Source organism: Pelodiscus sinensis, chromosome 1, assembly GCF_049634645.1.
Source record: "Pelodiscus sinensis isolate JC-2024 chromosome 1, ASM4963464v1, whole genome shotgun sequence".
Taxonomy (NCBI): domain Eukaryota; kingdom Metazoa; phylum Chordata; order Testudines; family Trionychidae; genus Pelodiscus; species Pelodiscus sinensis.
This window is the reverse complement of record NC_134711.1, coordinates 83,994,259-84,015,488: the sequence shown is the minus strand read 5'-3', so window position 1 is coordinate 84,015,488 and position 21,230 is coordinate 83,994,259. Positions and strand designations below refer to the sequence as shown.

At 42.8% G+C, this 21,230-nt stretch overlaps 1 protein-coding gene across 9 annotated transcripts in view; it reads left to right on the top strand.

Annotated features, from left to right (window-relative positions):
• The window catches only part of ANKS1B (ankyrin repeat and sterile alpha motif domain containing 1B), an 823,383-nt gene that overhangs the window by 230,275 nt on the left and 571,878 nt on the right, over nt 1-21,230 (top strand). For all 9 annotated transcript variants that reach the window (XM_075933985.1, XM_075933942.1, XM_075933974.1 and 6 more), the window contains 2 exons: nt 8,166-8,331; nt 9,514-9,558. In XM_075933985.1, coding sequence (XP_075790100.1) covers nt 8,166-8,331; nt 9,514-9,558 — 211 coding nt within the window. The remainder of the gene's footprint in view (nt 1-8,165; nt 8,332-9,513; nt 9,559-21,230) is intronic.

The window sequence follows — 21,230 nt, the reverse complement described above, 5'->3', positions numbered from 1 at the left end:
TGATCTTATGAAGCATTTTTATTTACAAGAGCAGAATTTGGGCCATAATCTTCCAACTGACCAATTATCTTAGTGTAATATTTGATTGTTCTCTTCTCTTTTTTCCAATAGCATATAGTGATGTAAATTAGAAGACTTTCTCCTTCTTGGTGGCTTTCCTAGTATTTTTTGTTGTTGTTTTTCATTTTTTAATTTCTGTCTAGGAATATACTCCTGCTTAACTGCAATCTCAATCTTTTTTCCTCTTTCTGCTCTCCACCCATCTTGCACTCTTGGCCCAGATATGACACTTAAATCATGTAGCTGAAAAAAACGAAACAGCTAATCAATTGATGCTCACAATTGTGCAAATTATCTGGATGTCTTCCAATCAGGGGACTGGTATGCCATTGGCAGTCTTACAGCAACTGCATCCCAGCACACTGCTGTTGTTAAGAATAGAAAAGGCTCAGTATGTTTGCTTCACCTGCTGCACTGCACTTTTGTTAATGCTTTTTCAATTGGTGGCAATATGTTTTTCCTTGTATGTTGTTTATACATGTTCATCCTCTCTACTAAACTACTAACGACAGTGTTGCCAGCTAACATAGCATACTTTAAAATATTCTGAAATCCTTATTCCAAATTAGAACTAATTCTGACAGCAGTTAGCTACTAGGTATCTGATACTCATTTTATATATATATAGCTTTTCTACCATATCCTAGACAGCTCTGACATTTCAGATTAGTTTTTAGAGATTCAAAACTGAATCATCTCTAACTGGTTAAAATTAACCCCAAATACAAGTGAGATTTTGATTCTGTGTTAAAGATTATTCAAGAGTAATACAACTCTCATTTTAATGGGACATTTATGTGCATTTGCACATTTTGGATATATTTGGGACTGGTGTGGACTTACTGCATACTATAACTGCATGGAGAAGGGGCGGGGAAAAGGGAAACGAAAGCTTCTAATACCAAAAAGATTATTGTACAGCTTTCCATTTTAGAAAGAAGCGAGGATTAAATTTTTTTTTACAATTATTTTGAAAACTCAGGTATGTGATTTACTAACATCTGGCTATTTAAATTATATATAACTGTGCAATGGACTTTGGCACATACAGAAATGAACATATGATACCTACCATGGAGTCTTTCTATTGTTGTTTCAGAATAAATTAATTTTATATTTGCATTTTCTATCTATATATTTTTTATTGAGTTGAAGCTTAATTTTTAGACTGAATTGCTCATCTGATACTATTCCAGATGCCTTTGCATGTTGGTGAAAGATTAATTTTTGCCTTTGGCAAGTATAACTTACACTGGACATTTTATTGCCATTATTTTTGCTATTAGAATATTAGTTTACCTGTTGGTAACTCTGCTTCCACCAACGTTACCAACAACCCTTTCACATTTAACATTTTTTGCCTGGCACTTTATAGTAGTTTTGCAACATGAGTTGCTTGCTTTTCTCCTGATAGAAGAATTCGCAAACTAGAAAGTGGACATCCTGGGCTACCCCCAGGTACCTTGAGCATGCCTCTCTCCAATCAGTACCTTAGACTTTTAGAACAGTGCTCGTGTTAGTGGGTTCCTAGATGGCTTGTGCTGTAATCCACTCTTTGCAAATTTGCCATCACCACACGCCTTGCCTCTGTATTATGTCAGCAGAAGATGTCGTGTACAACAACTGAATTGAGTTATGCTATTGTATTTAGTTGCCATGGTAATTAAATTTGTGCGGTATGCCATTACAAGTTACAGTCATAAACACATAGGGCATATCCTTCCCCAGACAATGCTTTTCTTTGCTATGGAGTAGCAGTGCTTGACAACCCTCTGTAGGAGCAGTGGCCACTAGACCTGCAATGTATCAAAACCAGCAGTACCCTCTCCCCTTCTTCAAGTTGTTCTGTGAAACTACTTGCAGAGAACCTCTGTGGAACAGAGTGCCAGGGGATGCATACACTTGCAATGGGCTCTCAAAATCTCTACCTTTCAGTAAAGTGCAACCACGCTGGCTCTGCTGTGTTGGGGGACTGTGCATCTCTGTGTGGGGAGAGGAGAAAGAGTACAAGCTTTATCTGAAAGTCAAGACAGCTGTTATTTCTAAATTCAGAAGAAACCATGTTGTTTGCATCTCTACACTAATTTGAATGATATGTTCTCTTTTGCCTATTCATTAATTTCATACACACAAAACAAGCCAATAATTAATTCATGGATTCTGATAATCCATTAGAATTGGAATTAGTGTAGGTGGAAGAAGTATTCTGCTTTTGTCCCAATTGAAAGAAAGGAAACACTTTACTAGTACAGTGCTATCATTTCCATCTTGTAAAAATTGCAGGATTTTGCAGGGTCCTGTGTGAACCCATTCTAAGGCACCAATCCTGCAAAGACTTGCCTATGTACTTTATTTTCTCATCGTGAATAATCCCATTGTCTTCAATTGGACGTTTTGCCATGTGTAAAGATGAGCACGTTTTCAAATCTTTGCAGGATTGGTACCAAAGGCACCATTTTGTATTTTTTTTCATCTGGCTAATGAGACCATTTTGAGTTTATAAAATCATATTTGTACTGTTGCCAATTTGGTTTGGATATATTCCTGGATATTTTACCACATGACATAATCTTTAATTAAAGGATAATCTGTAATTCCCAGGGACTCCAATCCAATCCTGGATGGTTGGTAACCCTACATACATGATAATTCAGGAGGTCCAATTGCAAAACTTGCCCATTCTTTATCTTCCTTTATAGTACCTAGTGCACTTTAGGGCACTGTTATAAACAAATAAGGATGCTATTCTACAGAGCCTACACTATGAATGGACAAACATACAGACAAAGGATGGAAGGGTAAAAGATGCAACAGGTTTTTTACCTTCCCTTTCATTATTTCTTTTTCTGAATTTTAGTTTGAACCTTGTGTGATGTAGTGTTGGTACCTTGCTGGTTGCTATGCTGGGTGGTGGGCTGTGGGTGACCTCTGCTGATGGCTGTTTGTAGCACAGCCCAGCAGGACAGGGGATGAGTCATTATGCAAGGGGCTCCCAACCTGTCGGACCAGTTACCTCAAAGGGAGAGAAACAAAAGAAGGAGGGAGGGCCAGCCCCTGGCTGGGGGAGCAGGGCTGGAAGGGATGTTGGTTAGTTTCTGTCTGCAATCATGGAGGAGGCAGCCTAAGCAACGGGCTAGGGTTTAGGGGCCCAGTCTCCCCCATCTCAAGGGGGGCTGAGGCATCCTAGGCCTGCCCTGTAACCGGATTACATCTTTGCTGTGCTGTATCCTGGAGAAACAATAAACTCCTGGCTATTCTACTGGCTGGTGGAGTCTGCTTGTGCCATTACAGGGGTGCAGGAGGCAGGGGAATCCCGACATGCTGCCACACTGTTTACTTTTCTCAATGGAAATTAATTTTTAATTATTAAAGCTAGCCAGTTTTTTCTCTTGCATATAGTCTGAAGACCATTTTCTGTATTCATTTTACATGGTGAACCACAGCCACTGGGAGGGTGTGTGTGTGTGCCAGTGGACAGTCAATATCAGCAAAATGTCTTACTGTTTGCTAGCAAATTACCCTAATGGGTTAAGAATGAAAGTTTCCCAACCGTCAGTCTGTGGGAAAATGGATATGCCTTAATCTCCTCTGGGCAGCACGTTCTTCTACTGTTTGCTGGGAAATACTTTACTTTTGTACGACTCTTATGAACACCTGGTGGTTTCTGGCCCATTAGATAATTTCTTATCATATCAGATTACATGGGGTCTGATTTCTATATGCTTTCATATGGTTGATACAGAGTAGCCAAACACTGTGTTCCTGTGAGATCTTGTCTTTGCATATTTTTGTCATATTTTTCTGGATTGCAACCACAAATTTAGAGAAATTCCTATACCAGACTGTGCTATTTTCATTCATGGGGGATTGGGGCCACAGCCAGCACCTTTCACCTGCCTGGTGATTCTGCCTCTTTTCTGTATGGTTTTATGAGAAGCAATCCCATTCCAGGCACATCCCATTTTTCTGGCACAACCAAACCCTTCCCTTGCTTTAAGTTATGATAAAAGGAAGCAGTATACCAAATTTGGTGTCCAGAGGCAAGTGTCACTCCCAGCCCCATCACTGAGCCCACCTCCCCCATTCCAGGTTCTTTTCCCATTCCCTCCCCTGTTGTATGTCTCCTGAATAAAGACTCCCATTTTTTAATAAACAATGTCTGATTTGCTCTGCGCACTGGGGGTGGGCGTGGGTGGAGAATGTGTGGGGGAAAGGTGGGAAGGAGAAGGTCGGGAAGATGAGGAGAGTCTTGAATCTCCCCTTTAAACAGCTGAATGCATATTCCATCATCATTCGGCACCTGCCCAGCCTGCTGTTAAACTGCTCCTTGATGCAGTACAGGCTGCTCATGTAAGGCTTCATGAGTCAGAGGAGTAAAGAGTAGATTGTATCACCCATGATCATGATGGCCATGTCTGCCTTCCTTACTCTGATGGTGTGGTCTGGGGAAAAAATGCCGGCATGCATCATTCAGAAGCGGCAGGAGTTTCGAAAGATGCGGGCCTTGTGTGCCTTTCCAGACCATCCAACATTGATGTTAGTGAAGCATCCCTTGTGATCCATGAGGACCTGCAGCACCATGGAGAAGTACCCCTTCCTGTTGATGAAATCTGAGGCTCGATAGAGGGGGGCCAGGATAGTGATGTGTGTGCTGTCTATGGCTTCCACGCAGTTGGGGAAGCCTATGACAGCAAAGCTGTTAATGATTCTGTCCATGTTGCCCAGAGTGATGACCCTCTGTAGCAGCACGTAACTGATGGCCTTGGCTACCTGCAGGAACATGGCCCTGACTGTGGATTTCCCCACGTTGAACTGGTTCCTGTCTGAGTGGTAGCTGTCCAGTGTGGCAAGCTTCCACAGGGTGATGGCCACACACTTCTGCATGGGGATTGCGGGTCTCAGTCGGGTGTCCTGTAGCCCGAAGGCAGGGGTGAGCCACTCACAGAGCTCCAGAAAGATGGCCTTCCGCATGCAGAAGTTCTGCAGCCACTCCTGATCATCCCATTCCTGCAGGACAATGCGGTCCCAACAATCTGAACTTGTGTCCCGTTGCCAGAAGTGGTGTTCCATGGTATCCAAGGGAGGGAGTGTATACAGCAGTAGAAGCACCAGGATCTGGATAAACAGGGTCTGCGAGGCAGGCTGGGGTTCGTCCTCCTCATACTGGTCCCTCTGTAGCAACATGCACTTGGAAGAGAGGAAAGTGATCAGGAATAGTCAGCATGGATTCACAAAGGGCAAGTTGTGCCTGACCAATCTGATTAGCGTCTGATGAGATAACTGGCTCTGTGGACATGGGGAAGTCAGTGGATGTGATATACCTTGACTTTAGCAAGGCTTTTGATACAGTCTCCTACAATATTCTTGCCAGCAAGTTAAGGGAATGGGGATTGGATAAATGGACGGTAAGATGGATAGAAAGATGGCTAGAAGGCCGGGCCCAGCGGGTAGTGATCAACGGCTCGATGTCAGGATGGCAGTCAGTTTCTAGCGGAGTACCCCAAGGTTCGGTTCTAGGACCGGTTTTGTTCAATATCTTTATTAATGATCTGGATGAGGGGATGGATTGCACCCTCAGCAAGTTTGCAGATGACACTAAGCTAGGGGGAGAGGTAGATATGCTTGAGGGCAGGGATAGGGTTCAGAGTGACCTAGACAAAGTAGAGGATTGGGCCACAAGAAATCTGATGAGGTTCAACAAGGACAAGTGCAGAGTCCTGCACCTGGGACGGAAGAATCCCAAACATTGTTACAGGCTGGGGACCAGCCAGCTAAGTAGTAGTTCTGCAGAAAAGGACTTGGGGGTTACAGTGGATGAGAAGCTGGATATGAGTCAACAGTGTGCCCTTGTAGCCAAGAAGGCTAATGGCATATTAGGTTGCATTAAGAGGAGCATTGCCAGCAGATCCAGATATGTGATTATTCCCCTTTATTTGGCTCTGGTGAGGCCACATCTGAAATATTGTGTCCATTTCTGGGCCCCCCACTACAAAAAGGATGTGGACACATTGGAGAGGGTCCAGCGGAAGGCAACGAAAATGATTAGGGGGCTGGAGCATATGACCTATGAGGAGAGGCTGAAGGAGTTGGGTCTCTTTAGTCTGCAGAAGCAAAGAATGAGGGAGGATTTGATAGCAGCCTTCAACTTCCTGAAGGGAGGTTCCAAAGAGGCTGGAGAAAGACTGTTCTCAGTAGTGACAGATGGCAGAACAAGGAGCAATGGTTGTGGTGGGAGAAGTCCAGGTTGGATATTAGGAAAAAATATTTCACTAGGAGAGTGGTGAAGCAGTGGAATGGGTTACCTAGGGAAGTAGTAGAGTCTCCATCCCTAGAGGGGTTTAAGTCTCTGCTTGACAGAGCCCTGGCTGGGTTGATTTAGTTGGGATTGGTCCTGCCTAGCGCAGGGGGCTGGACTTGATGACCTTCTGAGGTCTCTTCCAGCTCTATGGTTCTATGATTCTACGCAGGCACTTTGGAACTACTGCACCATGAGGCACAGCAGAAGGACCATGAGCTTTGCACTGCTTTGCAGCAGCTCTGACTTCATGGCGTCAGTGCGGTGGCATCCATGTTGGCAATCAGAGCACAAGAAGGCACATGCCCACTGCGTCCCTTTTCTGTTCTGCGAGGAGGGAGGCAGTGGAGGAGTGACTTGTGAGATGTGGCCATAGAGAGGAGCCCCTGAAAGCATGCTGAACCAAGCAGCCACAGGAAGTATCCGTCCTCCTGGTGCCCTCACCAGAGTTTTTCCAGGGGCTCTAAGTTCCAGGCAGGGTCCGTTAAATGTGCATGCACTATTTTGGACTAATTCAGACTAATTTCAAGGCTTCCCCGTAGCGAGGACACGCTAGTTTGAATTTGTTAAATTGGGAGTTCTTACATCCAAATTAGTAATTTTGAAATAGTTTTTAGGTGTAGACATGGCCAAAAAGACATAGGTAAAAAGAATAACAAAAGAGAGCCCTAGTGCCTGTAATGCTAGCCATTCAAGATATTAAGAGGAAAGTAATCTCTTCTGGGTTTTGCCATCAAACGATAGATCGGTTATCTATATGTTTAGTATGAACAAACTCTCAAAAACCCTTTAAACAAAGAAATTCCATTTATTAACTCTATATAATTTTATTTCTTTCTTAAAATACACTTTTAAAATCTAATCAGGATATAATATATATCTATACTTAGCAAAAAAGTACAGTAAAAGCAACTGCACCATTAAAGCATTTGCAATATGCCAAATGAAGAGTTGAAGAAATTAATACACAATCATAATCACAAATAATCAGGGCTTGAGAAACAGCGGCAAAACCTACTTGCCTACCCTGCACTGTGGATACGCAAGACCCGCATTGCGCATGTGTGACGGCGGGTTGGGGGTCCCCCGTCTCCTGCACCCCGAAATGGCACAAACAGACTGCACCAGCCGGTGGAATAGAGGAAGTTTATTGCCTCTCCAGGATACAGCACAGCACAGATGTAATCTGGTCACAGAGCTGGGCTAGGATGCCTCAGGCCCCCCTGAGATGGGGGAGACTGGGCCCCTAAATTCCAGCCCCTTTCCCTAGGCTGTCTCCTCCATGCTCTCAGACAGCAACCAACTAACTCTCTTCCAGCCCTGCCCCCCAGCCAGGGCAGCATTCCACCTTCCTTTGTTCCTCTCCATGGGGGGTGTCTGGCCATACTGGTTTGCATAGTGACTCATCCTGTTTTGCTGGGTCCTGGTACCCATGGCAGCCAGTGGGGGTTACCCCAGAGCCAGCAGCATAGAAACCAGCCAGGTACCCCCACTACGTCACAGCATGCATGCGCCACTGGTGAACGGGGCGATCAGCTGAAATCTACTTGCCACGGCTGAGTAGATTCAGTGATTTGTCGAGCCCTGCAAATAATGAAATAAAATTTAATATTCAATAGTGAGATTTATGATAGAATATAAGTAACTCCTTCCAGTTACTAAATTTAGGGTTTCAATAGGAAGTGATTTATTTAATTCGTTGAAGTTTAAGCTCTGTTTTTGACAGAGTTATTGAATTAAGTTCTCTTTTCCAGTTTTACTGCATCCACCAAGGCTATTTTCATCATGTAGTTACATTTCTATTTTTCAGGATGCTTACCCAAAGAAAAGGAGCTATACACTGGAAGTAGTACCTTCAGCTTCTCTTGATGCTCATTCTTCAGAAAATGAAAATAACCTTTGTGATTTCATGGACATAGCAGTTACGAAGAAACCTTGTTCTTTAGAAATAGCAAGAGTACCTTCCTCAAGAACAGGTAAATCACCACTATTCGCTTACCTTATCAATGTTATATTCTGATGATATGTATAATATTATAGTGTTGGCTTATAATATTTTTCACTATTGTATTGCCTTTCATCCAAGTATCTAAGTATGATTTATACCATTAATGAACTTCTATGAGAGGAGGCAAATATATTATCCATATTTTGTAAAAGTAAAGCTAAGGCAAGGGTTAAATGACTTCCTAGATTCATATGGAAGTATATGGAAAAGCCAAGGCCAAATTTCTCGAGTCCCAACATGTGCCTGAACCTCATCAACATCCCATTTTTACCAGGTGTTACCAGTAGTCTGTAATACAAACAACAAAATAAATAAAAAGTTCTGAATCTCTCACTACTTGACAATTAGCAAAATAAACACCAGAAAATAAAATTAAAGAAAGTACCTTTGAATTAATATATATATACAAAAGCAAAAAGCTCTGATTTCATATGAATGCAGTGAATAAAAACTGGAAGAGACATGAAATGACTGTCTAAAATAATTTTAATTTGACAAATTAGTGTGTGGATTACACAGTTCTGAACAGCAGTGAGTTATGTTTACAAGATAATAACAATTATACTGAGTCATATGAATAATATTATAAACAAGGACTCTGTTTACATTTTCCAAAAGTACATACTTCTCCTTGTTGCTCTTGTTTTGACTTTTCCTGAGTCACCCATTTATATCACATTTGCAAGGTATAATCTTCTTACTACAAATAATTGGAATCAGAGCATATTTTGACAAGTGAGAAATCACAACAGTATATGGAAACATTGGGAACGACACCATTGACTTTTTGATCACCATAATCTTGTTTATGAATCATAATTTTGGAAATACGTATGAATGTCAGATTATTAAGGGCTAGCTTATGAGTTAATTATCTACTCTGAGGAAAAGGGGCAGCTCCTTGTTTTCCCTGCTATTCCACTGTGGATAAATAATTTGAGAATGAGGATCCAGTCTATCTGCTCCTGTCAGTCTCCCACCTCCCAACTGGGTGCCCTAGCCACTAGACTTTATTTGCTCACCTTTTTGTAATTATCCACAGTGGAAGTTATCAGGCCCGAAATTGAGAGAGAAAACAATTTTGTCATCCAGTGGAAGATAATGGGTTCTGTCCCCATGTTCCAATTACTCTTTTGTTATTTATCCACAGTGGTACAGCTTCAACAGGTGAGATGGAGGGAGCCCCACAACCCAGGTGAGTTCTCTAGGCTACAAGTGGACACCTCTTCCTTCCCTATTCTGTGTGAAGTAAAGCAGGCCCTGACTTATTCCTACAAGAAACAACTTTAGGTACCTAAGCCTCTGGACTCTCATGGGATAGCTGACATCTATTTGTGGGTTGCTAAACAGAGATAAGCATTTCCCTGTAGTCCTGATGTTGGTGCCTATCTCCAAGGAAGGGTGAGATTTAGCACACCTCTTTGACATCATCTCTCACTAGCTAACTTAGATGGTTTAGCATCTACTGTGCTGGCTTTTGTGGCTCTCATTCTTACGTGCCTATCTCTTCCCTTTCATTGCATAAGGAGCCCAGATGCCTCGCTTGGTTTTGTGGATCACAGTTTTCTTCCAATGATTTTCTAGGTGCTTAAAATTATATAGTGTGATGCTCAGCACTGCAAAAATCTAAGTCCTCTCATAGCTCCCACAATGTGTTCTGTTCTTGACTCTGCAACAGGCTTGCTGAATGACTTAACCTCTGTCTGACACGGCTTTCCCACATCTGAAATGGACAGTACTAATCTTTCTCTCAGCAATGTTCTGAAGTATTCATTAATTTTTCTAAAGATAATTTTGCGACTTTGGATTGAGGAGAAGTTCTATACAAAACAAACTTTTAAAATAGAATCGTTCCAGGAAATTTTCTGTTAGTTGGCAATTCACATGTCTGTCTTACAACAGATGAAAAAGGTTAATCTGATCCACCTGTTTTGGCTTCTTTACCGTACTTGACACTTTTATTAGGCATTTTAATTTACTTACCTGGATCTTTTTATAGATCATAGAATCATAGAATAATAGGACTGGAAGGGACCTCAAGAGGTCATCGAGTCCAGCCCCCCGCCCTCAAGGCAGGACCAAGCTCCATCTACACCATCCCTGACAGATGTCTATCTAACCTGTTCTTAAATATCTCTAGAGAGGGAGATTCCACCACCTCCCTTGGCAATTTATTCCAATATTTGACCACCCTGACACTTAGGAATTTTTTCCTAATATCCAATCTAAACCTCCCCTGCTGTACTTTAAGCCCATTACTCCTTGTCCTGTCCTCAGAAACCAAGAGGAACAAATTTTCTCCTTCCTCCTTGTGACACCCTTTTAGATATTTGAAAACCGCTATCATGTCCCCCCTTAATCTTCTTTTTTCCAAACTAAACAAGCCCAGTTCATGAAGCCTGGCTTCATAGGTCATGTACTCTAAACCTTTGATCATTCTTGTCGCTCTTCTCTGTACCCTTTCCAATTTCTCCACATCTTTCTTGAAATGTGGTGCCCAGAACTGGACACAGTACTCCAGCTGAGGCCTAACTAGTGCAGAGTAGAGCGGCAGAATGACTTCACGAGTTTTGCTTACAACACACCTGTTGATACAACGTAGAATCATATTTGCTTTTTTTGCAACAGCATCACACTGTTGACTCATATTCAACTTGTGGTCCACTATGACCCCTAGATCCCTTTCCACCATGCTCCTTCCTAGACAGTCGCTTCCCATCTTGTATGTATGGAACTGATTGTTCCTTCCTAAGTGGAGCACTTTGCATTTCTCTTTATTAAACCTCATCCTGTTTACCTCTGACCATTTCTCTAACTTGCTAAGGTCATTTTGAATTATGTCCCTATCCTCCAAAGAAGTTGCAACCCCACCTAGTTTGGTATCATCTGCAAACTTAATAAGCGTACTCTCTATCCCAATATCTACATCATTGATGAAGATATTGAACAGTACGGGTCCCAAAACAGACCCTTGAGGAACTCCACTTGTTATCCCTTTCCAGCAGGATTTAGAACCGTTAACAACAACTCTCTGACTACGGTTATCCAGCCAATTATGCACCCACCTTATCGTGGCCCTATCTAAGTTATATTTGCCTAGTTTATCAATAAGAATATCATGCGAGACCGTATCAAATGCCTTACTAAAGTCTAGGTATATGACATCCACCGCTTCTCCCTTATCTACAAGGCTCGTTATCCTAGCAAAGAAAGCTATCAGATTAGTTTGGCATGACTTGTTCTTCACAAACCCATGCTGGCTATTCCCTATCACTTTATTACCTTCCAAGTGTTTGCATATGATTTCCTTAATTACCTGCTCCATTATCTTCCCTGGGACAGACATTAAACTGACCGGTCTGTAGTTTCCTGGGTTGTTCTTATTCCCCTTTTTATAGATGGGCACAATATTTGCCCTTTTCCAGTCTTCTGGAATCTCCCCTGTCTGCCATGATTTTTCAAAGATCATAGCTAAAGGCTCAGATACCTCCTCTATAAGCTCCTTGAGTATCCTGGGATGCATTTCATCAGGACCTGGTGACTTGCTGACATCTAACTTTCCTAAGTGATTTTTAACTTGTTCTTTGTGTATCCTATCTTCTAAACTTACCCTCTCTCTGCTTGTATTCACTACGTTAGGCACACCTCCAGACTTCTCGGTGAAGACCGAAACAAAGAAGTCATTGAGCATCTCTGCCATTTCCAAGTTTCCTGTTACTGCTTCTCCCTCCTCACTAAGCAGTGGGCCTACCCTGTCCTTGGTCTTCCTCTTGCTTTTAATGTATTTATAAAAGGTCTTCTTGTTTCCCTTTATGCCTGTAGCTAGTTTGATCTCATTTTGTGCCTTTGCCTTTCTAATCTTGCCCCTGCATTCCCGTGTTGCTTGCCTATATTCATCCTTTGTTATTTGTCCTAGTTTCCATTTTTTATATGACTCCTTTTTTATTTTGAGAGCGTGCAAGATCTCCTTGTTAAGCCAAGCTGGTCTTCTGCCATATTTTCTGTCTTTCCTACACAGCGGAATTGTTTGCTTTTGGGCCCTTAACAACGTCCCTTTGAAATACTCTCCTCAGTTGTTTTTCCCTTCAGTCTTGCTTCCCATGGGACCTTACCTACAAGTTCTCTGAGCTTATCAAAATCTGCCTTCCTGAAATCCATTACCTCAATTGTGCTGGTCTCCCTTCTATCTTTCCTTAAGATCATGAACTCTATTATTTCATGATCACTGTCCCCTATACGGTCTTCCACTTTCAAGTTCTCAACTAGTTCCTCCCTATTTGTTAAAACCAAATCCAGAACAGCTTCTCCTCTGGTAGCTTTTTCAACCTTCTGAAACAGAAAGTTGTCTCCAATGCAGTCCGAAACTTATTGGATAGCCTGTGCCCCGCTGTGTTAGTTTCCCAACATATGTCTGGATAGTTGAAGTCCCCCATCACCACCAAATCTTGGGCTTTGGATAGTTTTGTTAATTGTTTAAAAAAGACCTCATCCACCTCCTCCACCTGGCTAGGTGGCCTGTAGTAGACTCCTAGCATGATATCACCCTCGTTTTTTACCCCTTTTAGCTTAACCCAGAGACTCTCTACACAGCTATTTCCTACGTTCATCTTCACTTCAGTCCAAGGGTATGTCTACTCTACCCTGCTAGTTCGAACTAGCGGGGTAATGTAGGCATACCGCACTTGCAAATGAAGCCCGGGATTTGAATTTCCCGGGCTTCATTTGCATAAGCGGGGAGCCGCCATTTTTAAAACCCCGCTGGTTCGAACCCCGTGCAGCGCGGCTACACGGGGCTCGAACTAGGTAGTTCAAACTAGGCTTCCTATTCCGAACTACCGGTGTACCGGTAGTTCGGAATAGGAAGCCTAGTTCGAGCCCCGTGTAGCCGCGCTGCACGGGGTTCGAACCAGCGGGGTTTTAAAAATGGCGGCTCCCCGCTTATGCAAATGAAGCCCGGGAAATTCAAATCCCGGGCTTCATTTGCAAGTGCGGTATGCCTACATTACCCTCCTAGTTCGAACTAGGAGGGTAGTGTAGACATACCCCAAGTGTGTACATTTTTAATATACAAGGCAACCCCTCCTCCCTTTTTTCCCTGTCTGTCCTTCCTGAGCAAGCCGTACCCTTCCATACCAACATTCCAATCATACGTCCCATCCCACCAGGTTTCTGTAATACCAATGATATCATAGTTGTATTTATTGGTTAGCAATTCCAGTTCTTCCTGCTTATTACCCATACTTCTCGCATTTGTATATAGGCATCTAAGATACTGATTTGATCTTGCCTCCCTGTTGTGCCCTGACCCTCCTTTCTCCTTGCCATTATAGGCCGTAGTCCCCCCCCATTTCCAACCCATCTCCAAGTCCCGCACATTCAGCACTTACCTGTGGGCTTTGCTCACCTGTCCCCGTCGAACCTAGTTTAAAGCCCTCCTCACAAGGTTTGCCAGTCCACATAAGACAGTATGTGATATACTCCCTCATAGAATCCTAAAAGCTTAATAGTTCATAAAGCAGACATTAATATTTTCCTGATCTAAAGACTGTAGTCAAGCTTTGTGAACTTTTAGCAACAAATCCATCATCCTTTTAAAATGTGTGTTTAAAAAAAAATCAATCATCTCTATGGGAATGTCTACACTAGGAAATTATTTTGAAATAACTCCCAAAATAACTATTTTGAAATAAGCATTATTTCTGTGGGTCAGCAACCCCTGACCCCAAAAAGGTTCCCCACCCCTGCCTTAGACACTGGATAATTGTGTTGCTAAAATAGTAACTTCCAGGCACTTGCAGTGATGTAGAGTTTGCCAGTTTTATATAAAAATCAATTAACAGGTGACTACAGTACCAGTAAAGGATGTTGATTGCCTTGTGTGAGAAAATGTAAATATGCTACATTTTATTAGTGTGCTAAATGCCGTGTTAAACACTTTAAAAAGTCCACACTGTAAAATCTCAAGACTATTTAGGCCAATAGTAACATTTTATCCTGTTAGTCTATATTTCATAGCCAAGGGATGTTGAGTTGGGCAATTCATTTCAAAAGTAGAATTTTTTTTTTAAAGGTCACACCCTAACTCTGTGTTCTGTAGTAATGAGAATTGGGCCTGGTCTAGTTTTAAAAGGGTTATGGCTTACAATTTTAGCTATGGTGATTTTTAAAAACAAAATAGTTATATATCAGGAAAAACCCTAGTGTAGGCACAAGTAACTGATAAAAAGGTGACACATACTAGTATTCTTATTCCCATATAGGGACAGTGATACCCATATAGGAACACCTTTATACAAAATCTAGTTGTATCCACCCTAAAGTGAGTTATATCATGTTAACTGTGCCAAAATAGTTAAAAAGTTACAGGCTTTCTAGTATAAACAAACCTGGGGTATATAAACAAACCCAGGAAGATAAGGTGTTAAGTAACAGCCAGTATGGGTTTGTAAAGAACAAATGATGTTAAACCAATTTGATAGCTTTCTTTGATAGCATAACAAGTCTTGTGGATAAGGGGGAAGCAGTGGACATGGTCTACCTAGACTTTAGCAAAGCATTTGATATGGACTTGCATGACCTTCTTATCAGTAAACTAGGGAAATACAACCTAGATGGGGCTACTATAAGGTGGGTGCATAATTTTCTGAATAACCATTCTCAGAAAGTCGTTAATTATGTGCTGGAGGCACATAACAAGTGGAGTTCCACAGAGGTCAGCTTTGGGACTGGTTCTTATCTTCATCAACAATTTAGATATTGATATAGAAAGTATGATTATTAAGTTTGCAGATGATACCAAGCTGAAAGGGGTTGCAAAGGAGGATAGGATCATAATACAAAATGATCTGGACAAACTTCGTGCACCAAAACATGCCGATATCTATGCAAAGATAGCAAATTTGGTACATGGTAGAGAAAGGATACCCCAGGGACTCCCAGAAGTGCCATGTTAAAATAAAGGAACCGGGGCAATCCTATCAGAAAATAAGAGGCAAGCAGTCTGGTGCATTACTGCAAACGTGCCATTTCTACAATCAGCAGCATGCGATCTTGGGTGGGGACCTGACCAGCTTCCCAAGCCAGACCATAGAATTCACCCAAGACACGCAGGGCAGCAGCATGAAGGACAGTGTGGTGGTGGAGGGGGAAGAGAAGGAGAATGAGACAATGGTGAGTGGTGAGAATCAAGAACTATTCATCACATTGGAGCCAGTCCCCTCCTCCTAAGATGTCTCACAGATGAGCACTGGTCCCAGGGAGGGCACTTCTGGTGAGTTCACAGGTTTGTTTGTTTTTCTCCAACCGGGTTAAGACAATTGAGTGAGATGTGTGATGTACTCTGTGCTTACACAGCATGCGGTGCCTGGAACAGCTTGTTAACGTTCCTGAAGATGGAGCGGGAATCCTCCCTGAATATCTCTATGAAACTCTCAGATAGGAACTCTTTGATCCTTCTCATAAGGTTTCTAGGGAGGCCTGCCTTATTCTGTCCTCCATGACAGGATACCTTGACAAGCCAAGCCAGCAGTAAGCGGTCTGGCATCATTGCAGCACAAAACACTGCAGCATAAAGCCCAGGTTTCTGGCCACATTCAGTCAACATCAGCTCCCTATCACTCTGTGATAGAAATGTAGCCTATCACTCTGTGTGATTCAGAGAAGACTGATCTCTCATGTGGCAATCTGAATGAAAGAGGAGGGGAAGCTATTAGCTGCTGCCTCTGTTGCTAGCTTGGCTTCCTTCAGTTTCTGACACCCCCTCCCTTCCTCCTGCCTGTAGACTTCTAGGGGATGGGAGAGTACAGTCCCAGGAAGCAGGGTTTGGCGGATACAGAGGAGGGAAGCTGCATGATATGCCACCCTGCTCCCTCTGTCCCCCCTACTGCCCACAGGATTGTGTCCAGGGAGGCCACTTATCACTCCTGCCTCCAAACTATGTGAGTTTTCCAGACATTCCCTTGAGAACTCTGTTGTATACCCGCTGTACAGTGGGCACTTTAAAGCATAACTTTGGCCTTGCACAGAACACATTTCCATTGGTTTACAGAGACCTTTACTGTACGTTAACAGTTTAGGTCTTAGGCTCCACAATGTATCTCCTGTAATATGTGCCCTTGTAACTTTTTGTTACAGTAGGAACAGCTTGCTGCATCTTCCCGCTGGAGGAGCTATCCATCTCACACAAATCTCCAGGCTAAAATGGACAAGAGAAGACATATTTAAGGATCAAATGTAGTGGAGGAATATGTTGCTGGAGGAGATGCAGGTGCAGCACCAGGAGAGGATAGTAGAGTGGCAGGATGGGATAGTGGATCAGTAGGACAAGATAGCAGTGCGTTAGGACAGGAAAACTTGTAGGGAAGTGCAAGAGAGGCAACAGGAGAATATCTTTGTTTATGACGGCTGTGATGGAGCACCTGGCAGAGAGCCTGGAGAGAGACCCCTACACCCCCCCACCTCATGCAGAACAACTTTCCCTCCTCACCCAATTTCATAGCCCCCACCCCCAGGGGTCCCAGGACATGGAACTCATAACCACCCACTGCACAGTTTGAGTCCCAGAGTGCACTGGGAGCATAGCAGAATGCAAAGTGGCATAGGCACTGTGGGATAGCTACCCACAATGTATTGTTCTTAAATTCGACAGCAGTCTCCCTAAGGGGGAAGTGCTATTTTGAGCTACGTGGTATTCTTGCACACAGTGGGGACATGGACCTTTAACTCTGCAAAACTGGATGACCAGAAATTGACCTTAAGAGATTCAAACTTATTTCATAGGGTAGACAAGGCCTCAGTTTCAGTAGGAGACAAAGTTGCCTGCTTACAGTGTATTGTGCTGCCAGTTAGCTTTAGAAAGCAAAAACATGGAGAGAGATTGAAGCATTTAGCAGGAAATGAGAATTGATCATTATATTATCCCCAAAAAATGTGTTTTGGGTAGAACTTTGTTTGATCCAGATAACCCAGAAGGATTTTGTAAATATATTTTAATTGTTTTTAGCTGGCAATAAATTACACGAAGAGCCAATAATAAACCAAGCAATGAGATAACTACTAACAAGTAAATCTTTTGCTTGTTTCTCTTCTGTTCGTAATCCACATTAGAAAGACTCCAGCAAAAAAAGCTTATGAACCATTGCTTTTAATGGAGTATTAAAATATGTTCAGTACAGGCCTATCAACCACATCAATATTTCTAACTGACTCACATTGAACAGCACATTTCCAAAGATACAAATGGCCCCATCCCATATGGTCTGTTTTGAGACTTTTAATCCCACATGCCCTACCATTATGGAACAATGATTATTCAAAAATGCCATGCACTGATCTGGTTAGTAGCTCATTCTTCCAAAATGCCCAAAGACACTAGTTACAAATACATGATGAAAAAGCACTGTTTCATTTGAACTTTCAAAGCCAGTGACTGCAAGACATACAGAACTTCATTATATGAGCTTCTGTGCATAGCAGCTCTCAATCATGGACCCTGGCCAACTTTTCATCCAGCCCACCTTAGATTGAATAGAAATAAAAGCCAGATTTGCCTATGATAGGTTAAATATAATAATTCCTGTTCGATCTCAAGTGTATCAACTGGTCCGAAACCACCTCGAAATGAAATAATAAAAAAAAGACTTTGTGTTTCTGAAGCAAATTATTCCTCTAGGAAACCTTCAGCCAATATGTGCCAAGACTCCACAGATATTGCAACACTGCTGAAAGTTTCTTGGCTGCTACCAATATCACCTCTGAAAACCAGTCCACCTCGAAATTATATAAAGCATCAGCACTGCTATTTCCATCTTGATAAGAACAATATGTTTAACCTGTCTAATTCCACTTATCACATCTCAAGATGTCATCAATCTATAAGAGATTGGTGACTAATAATGGTGTGAAAATATCCTATTTCTTCATCCAGCATAAGTGCTAGCTTTTATTTTTTCCCAGGTTTGCTCCACCACTCCTCTGCCCAAGGCCCCACCCTCACTCTGCCCCTGCAACCAAGCCCCCTTTGCTCTGCCTCTTCCTTCTCTACTCCTCCCCCTTCCTGAAGGCTCCACTCCCTCCCACTAACCTATTCTCCATTCTTCCCTAAACCTCTCCCGCAGCTACCAAACAGCTGTTTGATAGTGCTACTGATTAGCTGTGGCTAGTGGGTGCTGAGCATCCCTTATTATTTTTATGTTGGTGCTTTAGCCATGGTGCATCCATAGAGTCAGTGTCTATGTCCAGAATAGTTTGTTGCACAATTAATCCCCTTACATGATCACTAGTATCAGAAGTGGAAAGAACTTCTAAAAGCACGTCAGTAACCACTGCATGCATCCAAAACAACAAAGAAAAATATATAGATCAGAATGCTATGCACTTTGGAAGCACATGCCAGAACCTAGACTTGGGTGCTAGTTCAAACTGGGAGTTTCCCTTTTGGATTGGCAGAGACTAATCTACTGCAGGATCAAGTTGTATATCTTCCAATCATGTAAATAGTACCATTTCTCAGATTGCTCAGTTCCTAATCAAAAGCAGCAAAAAGTTGAACCCAGACAAGTCTAAGGTGGAACAGGTGGGAAAGGACTACTCCAAAGAACTTGCCATTTCTACAACCTCCCATACCCAATAACCTGAAGGCACCTGCCTTCATATTGTTCAGTTGTTCTGTAGCCCTGGTTTGCAGACTCTCTGCATCTGGATACGCAAATAGCAGTGGCAGCAAAATGCACTCACTTTCATTTGTGAATGACCGGAAGGCTGCACCCCATCTACTTGACTTTCATGATGCACCATTTCATGAACTATTTTTTGGGGAGTAGGTAGTGTTTCCATATTTCCCATAACACCTTGAGCTTCTATGCTTGTACTTGCATGTAGATAGAAAATGATGGTCTTAGTTAAAAGCCTAGCAAATGAATTTAACTTTAATGACTATATGCAGGGTGGCCGAGGAACAAAAATACATGACATTTACAGCAACATGCTACATTTTTTTTATCACACTCACTGCCATAATACTGAGCGCTAATTTCCATTTAAAAAATATCCTAGATTAATGCACTAGTGTTTTCAAGGAGAACTTTTAAATATTAGTGACATTGGTGAAGATAGTGGATTCTTCCCATGAAGTAGCATTGATTTAAAGGACCTATTCTCCAATAATATAACCGGTTTTCTGAATGTTTCCAAAATGATGCCTCAAGAATCTTTACTGCAGGTTGACCGTCTCTGGTCCAGGAGCTCTCTGGTCCGGCAACATTCGTGGTCCTACTGGGCCACAGATGTTGCTGGACCAGAGAGCCCCTGGATCAAAGAGCTCTGCCTCAGTGCAGCAGAGTCCTGGTGCCCCGGAGCAGCCTCAGGGCTGTGGAGTGCCGGTGGCCTATGGCTGGCTATGGAGCTCCAGCAGCCCTGGGACAGCGGAACCCTAGCAACCCTGGGGCAGAGGAGCCCTGGTGGCCCCAGAGCAGCTGAGTCTGGCAGCCTTTGGGCAGCGGAGCCCCAGCAACTCAGAGCAGTGGAGCCCCAGCAGCCCCAGGTCAGCAGAGCTCCATGTGACCTGGGACAGCAGACCTCCAGGGGCCCTGGGACAGCGGAGCTTCGGGCCAGTTGGGGTTGGCCGAGGAGCTGGGAGCCTGGTGGCCCATAGACAGGGGAGCCTGGCGATTTGCTGGCAGAATCTGAGAGAGCCTAGAATATATCAGCAGAGAGGCTGACCAGCAAACTCCTTCTTCAGATTGGTCAGGTTCTTAGGGTGCTGGACCAGGACCGTCCAACCTGTAGTCAGATATTCATTTATTTTCTCCTTTTAAGAACTTGCTGACATTTGATGATTTATTTTTCTTTTACTTTCTCTCACATTGCCTACTATTATTTGTAGACGGCAGAAAATACTACGGTTGCAATTTCTGTTTACTAATCAAATGAAATCATCCACATTTATTGTGAATAATATTTTTTCAATGAACATATAGATTTTGTAGCATATCCTCCTATTTTATTTACAGTGGTTTTGTCCTTCCAATGAGTATTGTTGACCTTTTCTGTGTACTTCTCAAATCCTATAAAATCTGGCATAAATGATAGAGAGTAGTAGACAAGAACTGAATACGGCTACACTTAGTATTATTCAGATACAGTGGAATCATACTATAACTTTCATATTGCTATTTTCTCACATGCTGTTTACTTAAACTAGTGGAACATTTTAGAGGAATACTGACAAACACTAGTTTTCTTTTGTTCTTCTTCGAGTGGCCCCGTGGGTGCTCCACTCCAGGTGTCGGGTCCCGTCCCGGCGCCGCGAATCGGAGAGCTATCAGAGCCGTGGTCCGCCGGACCGCGCATGCGTGGCTGCCCGAGGCGGCGTTCGCGCCTTTGATGTGTTGTGCGCGGTCCGGCTTGCTCAGTTCCTCTCAGCCGCCCTCGGTCGCGGACGAGAGCTCCTACTTGTCAGTTTCACTTCGCAACAGCTTTTTCAAAGAAGCCTTCACATTTGTAAATAGTTCAGAGCCTGATTAGTTAATTAGTTCTTGTTGGTTTTTACTTAAAAAAAAAAAAAAAAAAAAAAAAAAGAAGAAGAAGAAGAAAAACGGACTGGATCTCACAGCCAGTTGAGGGGACAAGTGGAGGAGAGTACTCAATTTCTCCCTCCTCCTTAATTCACTATGCCGGGATCCCCCGGTTTTAAAAAATGCTCCGTCTGTGAGGACCCTATGCCGATATCAGACGGTCATGATTCTTGTGTGAGGTGCCTGGGTGAGACGCATGTCCCCCAGAAGTGCACTCACTGTAGCAAGTTAACGGCGAGGGCTCGTAAGGACCGAGACTTGCGCCTCAAACTTATTCTTTATGGCAAGGCGCTGG